The sequence below is a fragment of the Peromyscus maniculatus genome, chromosome 10 (genome assembly GCF_049852395.1).
Source record: "Peromyscus maniculatus bairdii isolate BWxNUB_F1_BW_parent chromosome 10, HU_Pman_BW_mat_3.1, whole genome shotgun sequence".
In the NCBI taxonomy this organism is placed as follows: Eukaryota; Metazoa; Chordata; class Mammalia; order Rodentia; family Cricetidae; genus Peromyscus; species Peromyscus maniculatus.
Window position 1 is genome coordinate 5,605,263 of NC_134861.1, and position 18,190 is coordinate 5,623,452.

General features: G+C 49.9%; 1 protein-coding gene across 7 annotated transcripts in view; it reads right to left on the minus strand.

The window, feature by feature from the left end:
- Positions 1-3,766: 3,766 nt before the first annotated feature.
- Uvssa (UV stimulated scaffold protein A) overlaps positions 3,767-18,190 on the minus strand; it is a 39,249-nt gene continuing 24,825 nt past the window's right edge. For all 7 annotated transcript variants that reach the window (XM_076545744.1, XM_076545743.1, XM_076545740.1 and 4 more), the window contains 6 exons: positions 10,268-10,439; positions 9,636-9,758; positions 7,993-8,176; positions 7,422-7,533; positions 5,006-5,183; positions 3,767-3,876 (listed from right to left, as the gene is read on the minus strand). In XM_076545744.1, coding sequence (XP_076401859.1) covers positions 3,783-3,876; positions 5,006-5,183; positions 7,422-7,533; positions 7,993-8,176; positions 9,636-9,758; positions 10,268-10,439 — 863 coding nt within the window. In that variant the 3' untranslated portion in view covers positions 3,767-3,782. The remainder of the gene's footprint in view (positions 3,877-5,005; positions 5,184-7,421; positions 7,534-7,992; positions 8,177-9,635; positions 9,759-10,267; positions 10,440-18,190) is intronic.

The window sequence follows — 18,190 nt, forward strand, 5'->3', positions numbered from 1 at the left end:
GAGAAGTTATTTGAGCAGATACAAGTGGCCAGTAACACAAATCCTGCCATTAGTCATTAGAAAACTGAAAATCAAAACCATACTTTTCACTAAGACTGCTGACATTAAAAAAAGAAGACTGAGAGGCTAGATACAAGATGGCTCAGCAGTAAGAACACTGGCTGCTCTTCCAGGTCTCAGGTTCAATTCCCAGCACCCACAAAACAGCTAACAACTTAACTCCAGTTCTAGGGAATTTTACCCCCTCTTCTGGCCTCTGTAGGAGCCAGACACACATGTGCACAGACACACATGCAGGCAAAACACCCATCACATTAAAAATTCTTTGAAGAATTTATGCATGTTTTGCTTGCATTCAGGTGCACATCTGCGTGTCTTGTCCACTTCTGGAGTTTCTAACCCAATGGAGAAAGTATTCCCTTATAGCACTCTGAATTCATTGGTGTTTATTGTGATGGTTCCCTGCTCAACTCTAATTCTATTAACTTGAATCATGTCTTTCCTTCTTTTGGTTAGTTGGGCCAGGGATCTGCTGATAGCTTGTCAAAGAATCAGCTTTTAGAGTCATTAATTCTTCGTGCTGTTTTCTTTTCATTTCATTAATTTATGCTGTTTTTATTATTTATTCCCCTTATTATTGGATTTGGGTTTGGTTTGTTCTTGTTTATCCAAATCACTGAATTACATCAAGTCACTTATTTATGCTTTTTCTGATTTTTTTTGGGTGGGGGGAGGTTGAGACAGGGTTTCTCTGTGTAGCCCTGGCTGTCCTGGAACTTATTCTGTAGACTAGACTGACCTCAAACTCAGAGATCTGTCTGCATCTGCCTCCCGAGTGGTTGGATTAAAGGCATGTGCCGTCACCACCTCCTGGCCTGTGTTATCTATTTTAGAGAAGTGTCCATGGCCTGTTGAGTAGAATGTATATTCTTTAGTGTTCAGGTGAAACATTCTGTACATACTTGTTAGTTCCATTTGATGTATGATATCACTTAATTCTGATGTTTCTGTTAATTTTTTTTTTTTGTGTACAGATGACCTGTCTACTGGAGAAAGTAGGGTACTGAAATCACCCACTAATATTGAATTGGAGTAATCTGTCTTTAAGTTCAATAGTATGTTTCTTATGAAATTGGGTGTGCCACAGTTTGGTGCATACAGAACTGGAATGTATTCTTGATCAACTTCCTCTTGATTAGAATGAAGTGTCCTTTATCTCTTCTGACTAATTTTAGTCTGAAGTATGTGTGTGTGTGTGTGTGTGTGTGTGTATGTGTGTGTGTATTTGTTTCAAGACAGAGTTACTTTGTGTAGCCCAGCTGTCCTGGAACTCACTATGTAGACCAGGCTGGCCTTGAACTCATAGAGATCCACCTGCCTCTGCCTCCCAAGTGCTAGGTAGGATTAAAGGCGCGTACCACTACTACTACTACTACTACCACTACTACTACTACTACCACTACTACTACTACTACTACTACTACTACTACTACTACCACCACCACTACCACCACCACCACCACCTGGTTATTTTGTCAGATATTAAAACAGCAATACTGACCTGTCAAGGTGGTGCATGGCTTTAATTCCACCACTTAGAAGGCAGAAGCAGGCAGATCTCTGTGAGTTCAAGGCCCACCTGGTTTATATAGCAGGCCAGGACTACATAGTGAGACACTGTCTTAAGAAAATACAAATAGCCAGGCGGTGGTGGTGCATGCCTTTAATCCCAGCACTCAGGAGGCAGAGGCAGGCGGATCTCTGTGAGTTCGAGACCAGCCTGGTCTACAGAGCGAGATCCCAGACAGGCACCCTGTCTCGGATGGAGAAACCCTGTCTCAAAAAAAAAAAAAAACCAACAAAAAAAAAAAGAAAGAAAGAAAGAAAGAAAGAAAGGAAGGAAGGAAGGAAGGAAGAAAGAAAGAAAGAAAGAAAGAAAGAAAGAAAGAAAGAGAGAAAGAGAGAAAGAGAGAAAGAGAGAAAGAGAGAAAGAAAGAAAGAGAAAAAAGAAAAGAAAAAGAAAAAGGTAGTGACGCCTACTTGCTTCTGGTCCCATTTGCTTAGAATCCTTTTTTCCGTATTCTGATACTTCTGGTCTTTGAAGGTGGGTTCTTCATCCAGTCACCTAACCAGCGTCCCTGACTGGGGAGCCGAGGACATTATAGAGCTGTCATTTCACGGTGTGTGTTGGCTACTGTGGTTTTCTTTTGTGTTCTTCATCCTATTTTGTGTCTCAGTAATTACACTTCCCCTGTTTTCTCTCTGTAGTCCTTAACTATGCGTACTCCTCTCCTCTGTCCAAAGTACTGCTTCTAGTATTCTCTGTAGGGCTGGGTTGGTGGACATGAAGTATTGGTACATATTACAACATGGAAGAACCTTAAATAAAGGGAAAGAAGCCAGAAACAAAAGGCCACGGACTAGCCATGAGTGGCAGTGCATGCCTTTAATCCCAGCACTCAGGAGGCAGAGGCAGGCGGATCTCTGTGAGTTCAAGACTAGCCTCGTCTACATACTGAGCTCCAGGAATGTCAGAACTACATTAAGAGACCACATCTCAAACAAAACAAAACAAAAAGCCACAGACCCAATTATTCTAGAAAACACAAATCCTGAACCAGAAAGGAGGCTTAGGGGTGGGTGGCAGGCAGTTCGTCCTAGGGTGATAAAGTTCTGGAAGCAGATAGTGTCATTGGTTATACATCTGTGCATGCACTAGGCAGGCTGCACGATGTATGAGTTAGGGCTCAAGAGAGCCATTCCACAGAGTTCTCGGCTAGGAGTTGTGTGTCTGTATTAAACAGTGTGTGCATGAGAGAGTGGGTTTCTAAAGCCATCATAAAGTACATAGCCCTCATGGGGACACACTTATTGCCCAAGGCTTGACCTGCAACCAGGTGGGGTACCTGCCTTTACCCCTGACTCCAATGCGGTAGGCTATCCTGAGGGCTCCCCGCACCCAAACATACTCTCCTTACAAAGTCTGACTGGCCGGTAACAACTTACTATATATACTAGGCTAGGTTGTTTTTTTTTTTTTTTTTTTTTTTTTTTTTTTTTTTTTTCGAGACAGGGTCTATCTGTGTAGCTTTGCGCCATTCCTGGCACTCACTTGGTAGTCCAGGCTGGCCTCGAACTCACAGAGATCCACCTGGCTCTGCCTCCTGAGTGCTGGGATTAAAGGCGTGTGCCACCACTGCCTGGCTCTAGTTTTTTTTTTTTTTTTCCGAGACAGGGTTTCTCCGTGTAGCTTTGCGCCTTTCCTGGAACTCACTTGGTAGCCCAGGCTGGCCTCGAACTCACAGAGATCCGCCTGCCTCTGCCTCCCCAGTGCTGGGATTAAAGGCGTGCGTCACCACCACCCGGCTACTAGGCTAGTTTTTAACTTGTGTTGATCTCCTGCTCTGCCTCCTAAGTGCTAGGATTATAGGTGTGCATCAGTTCATACTGCTTTTTGTTGTTTTTCAAGCAGTCTTGCTCTGTAATCCATACTGGCCTAGAACTCACAGTCCTGTTTATGTCCCCAAGTGCTGGGATTATAGGTATGGTGCCATATGCATGGTTCAAATTGTTGGAAACCAAACCTTGGCCTTACCACTAAGCTAAATTTCCTGGCCTCCTGGAGAGTATTGTAATGCACCATTTTCCATCGTTATTTACATAGGTAAAAAGCAAGTTCTGATTCTAACCAGACCTAACCCTATTCTCCTATGCTAGTAAGCTGGTGAAAAGAAAAGAGCTGACGGCCAAGGGGGACCCCAGCACATTCATCCCACACTCTTTTAATTCAGGGCATAATTAAACTGGTTTGCAAACTTCTCATGTTTCTTCTGGTCCATCTGGTTCATGGCAGCAACTACTCTCTGCACGGCTGCCCTATGGAGAGAGCAAAGTAAGAGATGACTAAGGACCTGACAAGACTCTGGGGTCCTGGGTGGGCTTGCTGCCTTTGGACCTCATAAAGGCTTCCAGTGGGTACTGGACTCCTATAAGGTGGGGCTCAGAGTGGGGCTCACCAGTCTGAGCTATAACCCACCATGGGCCTTGGTTGTGTCTCCCAGCCCTGAAGGCAATTTGCAAGAGCAGACTCTTGCTAATTCCAGGCTGCACCCCAGGGTGAAAGCATGGCGAACATGGGCTACATGTCCAGAGGTAAGGGGACTCAGCAGAAAGAGAAAAAGGAGAAATCAGGAGGCCTATGTGGCCCAGCCTCCACCCCCACCCCTACCCCCGGGCTGACCAAGGAGCATATTGACCAGTACTATGATGAAGTATCTGACCCCAGAAGTGCTGGACACTATGTCTGCCTTCTCTGAGGTTACAGAGCAGAGTTACCGTCCTGTGAGCATGGCACTGACCCAGGGCACAGCAAAGCCAGCATCTGGCCTTTTAGGACCATCTTGCTGCAGCCAGCTCTACTTACAGAGAGGTGGCTGTGGACTCCTACACAAGGCCCCCAGCTGCAGCTCTGTTCCCAACCAGCTCTGGGCATGGCCTTTCACTGGTCAGGGCTGCAGGTTACTATGATGGCTAATCTTGGTTCTCACCTTGACTATTTGTGAGGGCCCAAATTACTCAGTGTCAGAGAATCTGAGCTTGCTTTACCCACCAGGGCTGCATAATGGGATGATTTGGCCAGGGTTGTGGGTACCAGGTATTTGGAAGGGTCTACACTTGGCTGTACGGTGTGCTTTGATCTTGCAGGGGGGAGATCTTTTGCCTCTCTCCTTGGCATATTATAAAAAGCCCTTTTGAATAAAGCTGTAGGTGACTGAGTATTGACCCAGGGCCCTCCTGAAGCTATCCTGTGTCTCTGTCTGTCTTTCCATCTAATATTTCCTCATGCCTCTCTCCTCTACCCAAGAACCCTTTGAAAGGTGGGAGCAGATTGGAGCTGGACTTCCACCACTAATATAATCACCAGAGCTCCTGGCAACTCAGGTGGCTCTCCCCCAACATATCCCAGACCAAAGCCCGAGGCCTTGGGCCAGTGATGAGCTCTTACTTGGCAAAGACCTTCTTCTCCAGGCGGGCCCGGGAGGTGTTGGCACGCTCTCGCAGGTCGGTGAGGTTGGGGTGCTTCTTCTTCTTCTTCCCTTTGCCCTTCTTGCTATACCTGGATGAGCCGAGGTCCACCCCTGTGGCTGCCTCCACGTCCTTCATGAACTCGGGGTCCTGCCAATCTGAACAAACTTGAGGGTTTCAAAAGGTGCCTGGCACCACCAGGGGTGACCTTGTGGGTTTCTTCCTGATGGAGGGCTGGAGCCTGCCTGCTGCATGCCTCGTACTATCGTCTGAGAGGGTCTGTGCTGAGTGACATGGCTACCTTGGGGATGAGGCCCACCCAGGGACATCTCTCCTTATTCCCACTGCCTGCTTCTATTACTTAGTCCCCTAGTGTCCGGAAGGCTCCTACAACTTGAGCGGGCTGCAAGGATCCAGGCAGGCTCAGCCCCAACAGCCACAACTCCTGGCACTCCTGACCACTCCAGCAGGACAGTACTCAAGGCCACTGGCCATGGAGTCAGTGTCGACGGGTTACTTCCCAACCTCCAGGCTGGGCTATGGCCAACCAGGCCGACTGGAGTGCTTTCAGACATATTTGCTGGCTAATGGGCATGTGAGGCAAGGGTATCCAGAGTTGAGGTGTATGGTAGGCTAGAGATGGGTTCTGTGGTTCACAGGAAAGTGGTTACGGGTCTCAGTGCAGAGGAGATTTGTCCCTCCTGTGAGCTGGGCACTACCTGTTGTAGCCACTAGGGTCTACGGAAAGTGAGGGGAATTGAACAGCATCCAGCCCACTGAGCGCCTCATCACCACATGGCAAGATCACTGCTCATGTGGAGGGCTGCTGAGACAGTTAGCCACATAAATAAGCACCAGGAAGTCAGAGCCTGGGCTCCCAAGCTCCCTGCTCAGTCTCTGCTGACTCACCTCCACAGGCAGCTCTAAGCTCTCTTAGGCATGATGTTGCTCTAGCCTGGCTTGGGAAAGTCAGCCTAGCAAAGAGTGAGGGCAAAGGAAACCCAACTCTTCAGGCCTAGGGGTGAGCCTAGCAGGCAGAAGGGCGCCTGCCACTCCTTGCTGCAAGGGCACCCAAATGCCAAAGATCCGTGAGCTGGGGCAGAGTGGACAGGGAACAGGGCCTGAAGAGGGTGGCATCAAAGCCAGACTCTGAGAGGGGCATGTCTGCTGAGGGAGAAGCAAGCACGCCAGACAGACAGATGGCTTGGCCTCTCCAAGCTGATTTTTTTGAAGTGAAGGAACTCAGGACTGCACGATTCAGATACAGGGACGATTAATCCAAGATTAAGGAAAACTGTCTAAACAGTTTATCTCCCAGTAATAAGAAGGCGTCACAGTTTAGGAACCTGGTGAATGGAGCAATTGTTTAAACACAACGAAAAAATGCCGGCATCCAGTGGAGATGGAATGAGCACCTCAGGAAAATGAAGGAGCAATTTAAAAGCCTTTGAAGAAAATCAATAGACGCTGGGGCTGTGCGGCCTTCCTGGGCGCTGAAGGGCCCTGGAGCACCGTGTGCATTGTCACTGAGGTTAGCACCAGGGAAAAGAAAATTGCCCTGTGTGCGAGGGAGGCGGGATCAATACTGCAGTTAGTAAAGAGATGCTATTTCACATCTGACTGGCCAGCACCGGGCTTGGCCCGTGGCCTGATACCTGTTTGTTAACAAGCCACCGAGGGCTGGAAAACTAGATACTCTTCAGGGTTGACACAAAAATAGGCACTTAATTTGCTCCTGAGTGTGAGCCACCAGGGAAGGTTTCTCCTGCAGATGAACAGGTCAGGCCCTCCCCACCGCTATACAACCCAGACATGTCTCTGGGTACAGGATGAAACAGGAATCTGTGTCTACGGACCACAGGGCAAGAAGCCATGAAGGGGCCTGTGGACATGTCCCCTTATAGAAGGGTCCTCCATGGGCTGACCACAGCCTCCAAGATAGGTTTAAACACTAGTCTGAGTTTGACCACCCATGTAGATAGTGAGGTGAGCTGGAGCTGAGCAGGCCAAGTCAGAGCCAGCAGACAGACCTAGACTCTAGACGCAAGAATTAGAGTGGGTGACCCTATCAGGGGAGAGAGACCGCTGCAATTCCTTCATCTGCTCTGAAAGCAGGAATAAGAACCAGAACCTGGGGGATTGTAGCTAGTGGTGCAGTGCTTATCTAACTTATCAGACTCTGGGTTCAATCCTGCTGTGCAGATGATATGGTGGTGTATGGAGTCAGGAGTATCCATATTCCTGTTTTGAGCCTTGAAGATGAATACCTCACTCCATGTATACTCAACCTTGCCCATGGAGCCCCTGACCTGCTTCTCAGCCACAGATGGAATTTCCAACTTGGTGACCACAACTTGGCTGCACCTGCAGCCCCTCTTGTGCCCCCCCATACCTACCTGGATGCGCCTGCTGCTGCTGAAGCTGCTGCCTTTGTTCACGGGCTCTGTCCTCTGGGTTGAGGGGCTGCCCCTTGTCATCTCTGGGGATGATCTTCCCATGGAATGGGCACTAGACAATGAACACAAAGGGTACACAAATAGCTCTAGGCCTGTAGTCATGAGAGGGGGATCTGGGGAGTGACAGCAGCAGGAGTCTGAGAACTCAAGTCTGTTTGTCCAAAGCGACTTCTCTCCACTCTGCTACCTTCTGCATGCCTGGATATACGTCTCCAAGCTCAGGACGGCCCACACAGGGCTCCAGCTGCGGAGCAGCAGTCTGGCTGTTTTGGCAGTCTCTCAGAAGTCAATGTCAGGGCCCAGGGCAGAGAACCCAAGAATGATTCTCTGATGGTCAGCGGCTAAGCAATCATGATACTGCCCTCTTCTACAGGGCTCCTCAGGGCTTCTAAGTATCCCTGGTCCAGAATGGAAGCAAAGAGGACAAGCACTTCCCCAGGCCATGAGTTGTGGCCCAGCCTCTCCTGGGTAGCCACAGCTTCGTGCCAATGGCCTTGCCCACCAGCCTTACCTTCAGCCGATCCTGGCGCTCGCAGAGCCTGCCATTAGGCTTCATGGCCCGGCACTGGTGCTGCACAGGCTCGAACTTCCCTGCAAAGGTAATGTGTCGGCTATGGAGCATCTCAGAGACGTGGGCACTGTCCACCTCCTCCTCTACCTCGCTGGGTTTCCAGAAGCGGTGTTGAGAGTCAGATCTGCAAGGTGCACCAGAGACCCTCAGAGTGGCTACTATGGACCCAGAAGGGGTGGGGGGTCTGGCCCAGTCCCAATGCACCCCAGCCCCGAGGAGAGCACTGACCCCTGGTGGCCTTGAGGCCTTCCTGGACTAGAGAACATGATCACTGTAACCAGGTTCAAATAATGATGTTGAACCAGCCAAAGATGGTGGATATCACCACTAGCCTGAGCTCAGATTCTCTTTGCAAAGCAGACAGCAGCTCCAGGGCCCTCAGGCTTTGAGAGCACCATGAGTCCATGTCAAAGGTCTCTGCCACAGGCTCTGACATTGACATGGCACCAATGACCCAGAAGAAGAAGCATGGATACATTCATAACCAGTCTTCATGCAGTGCTAAGGGATCCAAAGGATGGAGCGTTTACTCTCTTGCCATCATCAAACCTTGCTTCCTCCTCCTACCCCCTGGCAGTGCTGGGATTGAACCCAAGGCCTCGTGCATGCTAAGTAAACACTCGACCACTGAACTACAGCCCCAGCCCATTACCAAACCTTGTTAAAGCCACCTTTACTGGATGCCAGAGAATGGGGCAGGCTTTACCACTGTGCCCCCCGCCCCCGACACACAGGAGGATTTTATGGGCTCTGCACATGGGTGCCAGTTGCCCCAAGAGCTGGCACCTCTGTGGATTGCTCAGAGATGGTGGGGCAAATGGCGGGCAGAAGGGTGATGGGGCCCAGGATCCTGACTGGTCCTGGCTATAATTGGGAGCAACAGCATCCAATGACCAGAGTACTGTGATGGCGGCAGCAACACAGAGGTATGGCTTGAACTTGGAAAGTTCCTCACAACAAGCCTAACTGTACCAAGATTTAACCTCATGGAGCCTCAGGGCAAAGCCCTGGACCAGGACTCTCCATGGGGAGACCTGGCTCTATTTCCCTAGACTTCTAGAGGTCCCAATTCCTGCCATGTAAGTTTAGTCCCCAGACAGCCCAGCCTGGGATTCACACAAGCATTAGCTTTACTGGTCTTAGACTCCCAGCTCTAGCTCTTAAGTCCAGTACCAGCCAATGCAGTCTGGGCCTTTCCAACCACCCCTGACTCCCTCTTCCTCCCAGGAGTTTTCACCTGTGCTCCCAGAAGTGTCCTGCTATCCCAACCTTCCCTTAGCTATCTGCAGCCTGGGTTCTGCTGGGGCAGCCCCACTCAGAAGGTCCTTGGGGAATAAGAATCCAACTTATGACCCAGTTAACACTGTGTGCATCAGCCTCCTGCATCTTAAGGAGGCGCCACAGTGGCCAGGAGCGTCTCAGGACTGAGCTTTCTCCTTCACACTGAGTAATGGATGGAGTTCATGGGTACCTCCTGAAGAAGCAATAGGAAGGTTCAGGCACCAGTGTCTGAAGAGCCAGAGAACAGATATACAAAGCCAGGCCACGCTCTGAGTCCTGGGAAGCAGGTATGTTAGACTCACTTAAGGATCTTCCCAGCTGTTAGTTTCTCCTGGCCCCAGTAACACAGGTCCACTCCAAAGGGTACAATAGGTGCTCGGGCCCGCTCTGCCTGCTTCTGGGCTTCCTCTGGCCCCAGAAGTAACCTGAAAACAGATCAGCACATGTAGGCTACCCATTCCTTGTGTGACTTTCACTTGCCTTTCCCTCCCACACCCCAGTGCAGCCCAGAGAGAGGCCTGGGGTCAGCATGAATAAACTTCGTTGGGCCTGAGCTTTCAGAATGGCTAATGAGATCCAGCAAAAAACCTGGCCCTACTGAGCACTGGCTCTGATCTGTGATGTGAACCTGCCGGGGGTGGGGTGGGGGGGTGGGGGGTGGGGTGGGGGGTGTCACCTTACATTTCCTTCAAGAATGGGGCCTGGCTGCAGGACATCTAGAGGGTTGCTGCAGACCTAGCTGAGCCCCATGCCCCACATTAACAGATGCTACTTGTCTAGGGTTACAAACATACCTCTCAAAATGGGCGTGGGGGTGGGGTGGGGTGGGGTGGTGACAGAGGTTCTTGGGAACCTGTTCAGGCCAGCCAGTGCTCCAGACAGGTGGTGGCAGTATTAAGCAGTAGGCCCAACAACATGGGACATCTAGAATCACCTGGTAGAGGAGGATGAGGTGGATGGCAAGCAGTCTTGGAGCCGCAACAGCTGGGCAGCTGCAGAGGTGGGGTCTGATGCCTCCTCTTCCTTTCTCATCCTTGTCCTCTCCTGTAAGCTGCACACAGCTGTACCTTTCTCTAGAGTCTTCAGTGAGGCCTTTGGCTCCAGCCCTGAAATGACACGTGTCCACTTCTAACATCACTCTACAACCCAGGGCAAATTGGGGGAGCACCATGTGGTCAGGCCTCAGATGCACCCACATGTAACAACATTCAGTCCTCTAACAGCACAAGAAATGCCTGTCATCTCAACTTCTTAGATAGGAGCCACACTCTTATGTAGGGACACGGGGACTGTCACCAGAAGCCCACTCAGAGCTGTTCACAGCATGGACCAACAACACTGTCACCTTTGCCCACAGCTTCTCACAGTGAGAGGATGGACTCTGTACTGGCTGGCTGGTTTTATGTGACACTTGACACAAGCTAGAGTCACCAGACAGGAAGGAGCCTTAGTTGGGAAAATGCCTCCAGGAGATCCAACTGTAAGACATTTTCTCAATTTGTTATCAATGGGGGAGGTCCCAGCCCACGGTGGGTAGTGACATTCCTGGGCTGCTGGTCCTGGGTTCTATAAGAAAGCAGGCTGAGCAAGCCATGGGAAGCAAGCCAGTAAGCAGCTCCCCTCCATGGCCTCTGCCTCAGCTCCTGTCTCCAGGCTCCTGCCCTGCTTGAGTTCCTGTCCTGACTTCCTTTAGTGATGAACAGCAATGTGGAAGTGTAAGCCAGACAACCCCTGCCTCCAACTTGCTTTCTGGTCATGGTACTTTGACCATGGTTGCAGCAATAGAAACCCTAAGACAGACTTCTGCGTACAAAACCTGCCATGCTAAAAAGAGGCTACCCATAGTGTGCACACACAGTTCCTTTCCCCCTGACAGCAGGCCTCCCTTCACTGAGCAGGGCACAGAGAAAACCAGTCTTTGTATGAGAGTGACACATGAATCCAGCTGAGACTTAGCGACACCTCTTCTCCCCTGTACTGTCCTCAGAGGAAACACCCAAGGTCGTTCCCAACTTCTGCTCTAAACTTCAAAAGCCACAGGGATAGCTAGAGTCAGGCCTGGGTTCTGTGACTGCAGTACCTTTTCTGTGGCTGAGAGGCAGATAGATGCCCCTGACTACAGGAGGTCACCCTGGAATACCTGCCTGACTACCAGCTAGAGGAGGTTATGATGTTGACACTCGACAGCAGCATTTCCACAGGCTCTGCAGATGACACCAACCTTAGCTCAGATGCACTCTCACATCCCCGATGGCAGAATCCTGCCACTTGGCTCCCCTGCCTGCCCATTCTTGGGTCTGGCTCTTAGGAGGTTGCAGGTAGGGCCAGCTCTGACCCCTGCAGGCCCCAGAGCATAGTCTGAACTGGGTCTCCAGAGGCACTGCCCACTTGTTACCCCGCTTCTCACATTCACGGCAGGAGCAGCCTCAGCAGGGCACCAGCCCTGCTACCAGTGAGTCCTGCACTGACAAAGAAGCTCAGACTTCTGAGCACCCTGCCACCAGAGAGAGCAGATGATGCGCGATCTTAGACGAGGCAGACTCGGCAGCTGAGATAGGGCAAAAGGGAAAAAGGAGCTGGGGAGGACTGCGGACGGCAGAGCACCGTCCGGCAGTCAGAAACGACAGACATCTTCCAGCAAAGATGAGGAGCAGGGGCTGGGGAGACGGCGCAGCACTAAGGGCACCAGCTGTTCTTTCCGAGCAGCGCCCCGTGATAGCTTACAACTGCCTGACTCCAGGGCCAGGGGACCTGATACCTTCTTCTGGCCTCCTCAGGTGGGAGGCACACACATGGCACACAAACGTACACGCTGGCAAAACACTCACACACATAAGATAAAATTAAAAACAAGGAGGACGAGGAGCAGGAAGTGCGGAAGAAGGAGGATTACGTGCTGTGTGTCCGAAGGGCAGAGGGACCAATGGCGAGGCACGTGAGCAAGGGCGCACAGCCCAGCAGTGTGAAGGGCAGATCTACAGCACCGCTGTCCTTGTCTCTGGAATTCCAGAGGAAATAAACTGTAATTGGGGTGTAGGGAATAGTTGAAGAAATGAGCCAACTTTCCTGAAATTAAGGGACTTGCTGCCTGTCAGAGGAGAGAACATTAGAGAACATTAACGGTAACAAAGAAAAGGGTGAACTGAAAGCCCCACTGGAAGCAGCACTTTCAGCCGTAGCTGCAAGTTTGAAGAGTTCAGGGAAGGGCTGGGGATACAGTGTTATAGCAGAGCATCTGCCTAGTACGTGTGAGGCTCTGGGTCCCATCCTCAGAGCCACAAAAGAGAAAAAAGAAGAAAGGGAGTGTGTAGGAAGAAGAGCCAAGCTTACAGTTGAATACCCTGCTGAGCCGTCAGGCCCACCACAGGTACAGGAAGGAAGTCTTGTGAACCCAAGACCTCACAAGGACTACCACTTGCAGATTCTTTAAGAATACCTTTAGCATAAGTGATCCATCAAGAAAAAAAAAAATCTAAATCTAGCCTGGTCTACAGAGTGAGATCCAGGACAGGCATCAAAACTACACGGAGAAACCCTGTCTCGAAAACAAAACAAAACAAAACAAAACAAAACAAAACAAAACAAAACAAAACAAAACAAAACAAAAGATAACAAGGAGAAAATGACTTCTGACAACAGAACACTAACTCAGTGGTACTAAGGTACCAGGGTGGCCCAATGCCAGGGAGGTCGGATAAGTGGGTTCTTGATCACCTGGTCTTATGCAGAGGACAGTATAGAAACCATAAAAAAATGAGTGAGTGAGGGGGCAAAGGGCTGGGCTGGTGTAGAAAACATGCTTAATATGTGTGCAGCCCTGGGTTCTATCCCCAGAACCACAACAATGGAAACAATGAATGATAAAAATATGTGAGTCTTACAATTAGAGACAGCTCTCAGAAGGATACAAAGATTCATTTTTAAGTGGGAGAAAAAAGCCAAACAACAGCAGCAAAGCCAGAAAAAGTACGGTGCCCAGCTCTGAACACACTGAGGACCACCTGTCACATGGACTAATGAATCTGCGAGCAGACAGACTGGGCGAGTCAAATACATTTAGCTAATCAACAGCTACTGAGCAGCTCAAAGGAAAACGTTATTAAACAATCAAGAGACAGCTGATAAAATGGGTTAATACCAAGAAAGTAGATCTGAAGTTTAAAAAATAGTACAAAAGAAAAAATATGTAAATGTATGATAAATGTGGGTGGACCTGTCCCTAATAGCCAAAGTACAAGCTGGGCCTCACTGTCATCCAGAACTTGGAGTGCTCAGGTAGGAGAATCTCAAGGCTGAGGCCAGTTACATAGTAAGAGCCTAAATCAAGAACATATTCATTAAAAAATGCTAAGTCTGTGCATTATTTTCTAGACTCAAGGTTGCAGTACTCAGAGGGCCTGGGTAGGAGGCCTTCAAGTTGAAGGCAGCTTGAACTCAATGCAAGATACTGTTTCCAAAAGCAAACCAAACAAAGTCTACACACACAAAGAGACATCCATCAAGACAGACCACCACACTGTACCTGAGGCCCTGGGGAAGGCGAAGCCTACAGCTCTGAGGGGTCACGGCACTAAGCCACCCGAGTTCTGGGCTCATAATGGGCTTGTTGTAGAGCAGAGGTCAGCCTGACATGCAGAGAAACGAGGAGCTGCTCCTCAGTGCTTCCTGGGGCCCTGGAGGAACAGGTCAAATCTGCTTCACTGCCTGTTTCTATGACAAAGTTTTACGGGTCCTAGCTCTAGCCACTTGTCTGTGCTTTATCTGTGCTGAGTTTGGAGTGGAACTGTGACAGAGACCTGAAAGCCAAAATATTTACTTGATGGCCCTTTAGATAAACATTTGCTGTCTCTGCTCTGGTACACCCGATACACAGGTAAGGGCTCCTATCTCTTAAAGACTCATGGGTAAGGAGCAGAGGACTTGGGCAGGGCCACTCTGAGGGTAGTGGAGTCCCGGTCAGCCACCACCAGGCTCCGGAGCTCTATGGTCCTAAGGTCTGGGCACACTGTGTGTCAGAAGACACCAGGCAGTCCCTTCTCTGCTCCATCCTTAAAAACAGCGTCCAAGGTTTGGGTGGCAAACACTTCCATGTGACCCTCCGTGTTTCCCATCACAGTGTTACGGGTGATGTGGAAGGCAGCAGTTAGGCCAGCCCTGCATACACACACACACAGCAGGAGGCAAGGCTGGTAAGTGAACAATGTGACATTTAGATAGATACAATCGCAGCCAAAAGATCAATATGAGAATTCCTAAGAGTTACAAGAATGAAATATATTTTTCATTGATTTGTTGTTTTAAACCATTAAGAAGATGGGTAAGCGTGTTAGAGCAGGGTAAACACTCAGGGCACCGAACACACCACTGTTTTCACACCGTCGTAGAAAATCAATGTCACTGACATATTTTCAAAGTTAAAACCCAAAAAGCAGAGCACACTCCTCAGGCCAGCGGGGGTGTGACCCTAAAAGAGTGAGACATCATCCTGCCGACCACCACGGCCCTGCTGCCTTGCAGGGCCTGACTCCAGTAGTCCCTTGGCCAAAATTTCCTCCCACGGTTGCTTTTAGAAAGAATCATAAAAATGTCCAAAGCTCCTTTTTTTGTTTAAATTGGCCAAGTGGCACCTATTTGCCTGAAGCACTAAAGCAGACAGTGCGGGAGAGATGGATCGATAGGAGGAAATGGAGAGGCTGGGGCTCCGCACAAAGTTAGGCTGCCGCGCGCTGACATTATTGATTTTACCTAGTTCAGCTGGCCTTGTAATTAAAATGTAAATTTGAGAAAGAGATTATGTCCTGACAGAAATGGTAGGATTAAGGGGAAGATAAAAGCCCCTCAGTGAAAATTCAGAGAAAGAAATGAGAAAGAAAAAAGAGTCTGATTTCCTCAGCCGTGTGGATTTAGACTGAATCTAACACTTCAGATTCGCCTGTGTTTAATTGGAAAAACCGTGATGGACTATAAACTAGTATTATGAACTGCGCTCACTGCACACTGTCTGTCTGTCTGGACACTCCAGCCTCGGCTGCTGGCTTAGTTCCCAGGACTCCCAAGGGAGTCTTCATTGGTGCAATGACGGAGACTTCCCACTTTGCATCCCTGCCACAAGTCCTCCCCATGGGGCAAGTGCTCTTTTTACCCCAGCCCCTCCCGAGAATGCTCCAGGAATCATCAAACACTCTAGGTGTGTCAAGTATCCCTGGGCTCAAGGGCCCACCAACCCTGCCTTGGTTCCTATGGCCCTCAGCCCAATGGTGGCACCGATGGCCAGATTGTATGTACTGAGTGTGGCTGCTGTGGTCTACCTGTACACCCTGGCAGCCTACTCAGCCTCTGCCACACTTGATGGCTTAGACCACATCAGTCACTACTGCCTTCCAGGTCTAAAACAGATGCCTAGAGCTTTTCCAAGAAAGGGATGAATTACAGACAATGAAGCAAGCCACCACGGTCTCTGCCTTTCTGTGAGGCCGGGATAAAGCCCTTACCAGCTTTGTAGGCCCTTCCAAAGCCAGGTATACATAGAAGGCTCTGAAGAAAAAATACACAGGCTGATGGGCACTGGGTGCAGGAGCTATGGGTAGTGTAGTTATTGCTGCTAGATAACAAATAACCGAACACTCAGTAGTGGAACCAACAGTATTCTATTGAAAACCATGGATTATTCTACATTAGGAACACAACTCTGTTGTGGGGGTCTGAGCCAGGCTGGGATGACCATGAGTAGATGTGGGTTGTAACTGCCAAACCAGAGCCACTTGTGATTCCCTGCGCTGCCAGGACCTGTGTATTCTCACAGCAGGTTGCCCATGGCTGTGTCCAAGCAAGTAATGTTGGGAGATGCTTCAAAGTATTTTTACAACTCTGCCTCCTTTGCTGGATCCTAATGGCCAACAATCACAAGCCATCCAGATACAGGCAGACACAGAACCATCTCCAATCAGGAGGACTACAGGATTTGCTCCAGCCCTGTCAATTCCACTGTGCCTATCTATCTCCCAGGGGTGACACAAAGTAGGCATCTGTCAACAGAGGCTGCTGTCATTGGCACCACCACTGGCCATTCCCAAGCCCCAGGCCGTCTTCCTCTCCTTGGATGGAAAGAATCTGTTCTGTTCTTTGAGGACAATCTTCAGGGTTGGCTTGTCATTGCTGGCTGCTACATATGACCTGGAGCCACTCGAGGCCCGTGTAAAGTCAGACTTACCGTATCTGCTGGAAGGATATGGAACATCAGAACAGGATGCAGAGGCCCAAGCTAAAAAATTCTAATGCAACCACAAGCCCTGAGTCAGTGCTGGCTCGCAGGCTCCCCTGAAGACCCCAAGAGCCATCAGTCCCCTAGCTTAAGAAGGAAAATGTGGCTTCCAAGGAGGGCAGAAGAACATCTCGGTAGGTAAGCCTCTGGCACACAGGTAGGTGCTAACTACATTGCCTGGACCCTGAGAAGTGTCCCTGCCTCACCTGACCTCACGGCCCGCTGTTCTAGACCCTCAGATATAGCCACATCTATACCAGCACCTTGCTAGGCCAGGGCCTCATCTAGCTGAGGGTAAAAGAAACGGGGGCAAAGACCACCATGGGCACAGGAGGATGGCCATGCCATCCCATGGTATGCCTGAAACACTTTTCAGTACCCCAGGTGTTAGGTGTGGCACTTGGCTGTGACCACTTTGGGTGAGGCTTTGGCCATGAGGTATCTCCCACTAGGTGAAAAATAAGCCGGGAGATGGTCAAATCCACTTCAGGTAGAGATGGGTGCTTGGAGGAGCTTGTGGGTGGGGGAGGCTGAAGAACCCCATGAGAGCATTGCAAGGCTGAAAGAAAGGGTGTACACAACTCAGCAAGGTGGGGTGCCCACAACCAGCAGAGATGCAAGCAGGAGTAAGAGGGCAGTTCCACTAGGCAGGGAGCTTCATGGAGCATTACAACACTGGAACTCCTGCAGTGAGCCTGACCAGGACATGCTCAGCCAAGGGGTCACCAGTACCCGCTTAGTGTGGGAGGTTCCTCTTGACAGTCACACACTTACTGACCCCCAAGTACCCAGCCTGCCCAGCAGATGGCACTGGGCAGAGGGTTGGAGGAGTGGAGAGGGTGAGTCTGCCTGGGCTAACTTGGTATGAAACTCCATTGGGTCATGTCTTCACACACAAGTCATCTAATCATCTAAACTCTCTTAACAAATCCCAATTCCACCCCACAGACGCCAGTTCAAATCCACTTGTGTACTCCCTCCCAGAAGCCAGGGTACTTGTTTGTATTTGCTTCCTCTTGACATAAGCAATGCCATAACCTGAGTCTGTGACCTGGGTCCTGGATCCCCTTTAAGTTTCCCTCTGGAGGGCACAAGCCTAGGGCACAGAGTGTGGCTTTTAGAGTTCTTGGAAAAGAGGAAAATCCTAGATGGGACATTCCTATCTGTCATAGTGGTGCTGTGTGTGACAAGCTGATTCTTGCTATGGGGCTCAGGCATTCCTGAGTCAGAGGTCACATCTGTGACCTCACAGACACAAAGCAAGGATGCTTTTATCATCGTGTCTGCTTCCCTTCCACCCTGGTGTAGGCTCTATGTGGGCAAAGGCATCCGCATCAGACTGCACCCCTGCCCTACAGCCAGAGCACCAAATGGCCAGAAGACCCTGCATGATGGAAGCCTGCCATGTGCTGGCCCCCAGGGGACTCGAGGTACAAAAGAAAAACTCCACAATTTAAATCCAAGCAACAATTACTGACACAATAGCTGTACAAGGGAACCTGAAGGCTAAGCTCCCTGTGTTGATGTCACAACCTAGAGGCGTTGTCCAGAGTGGGGACCTGTCTCCCCAGTACCCTGGACGCTCAATCTTGCCCC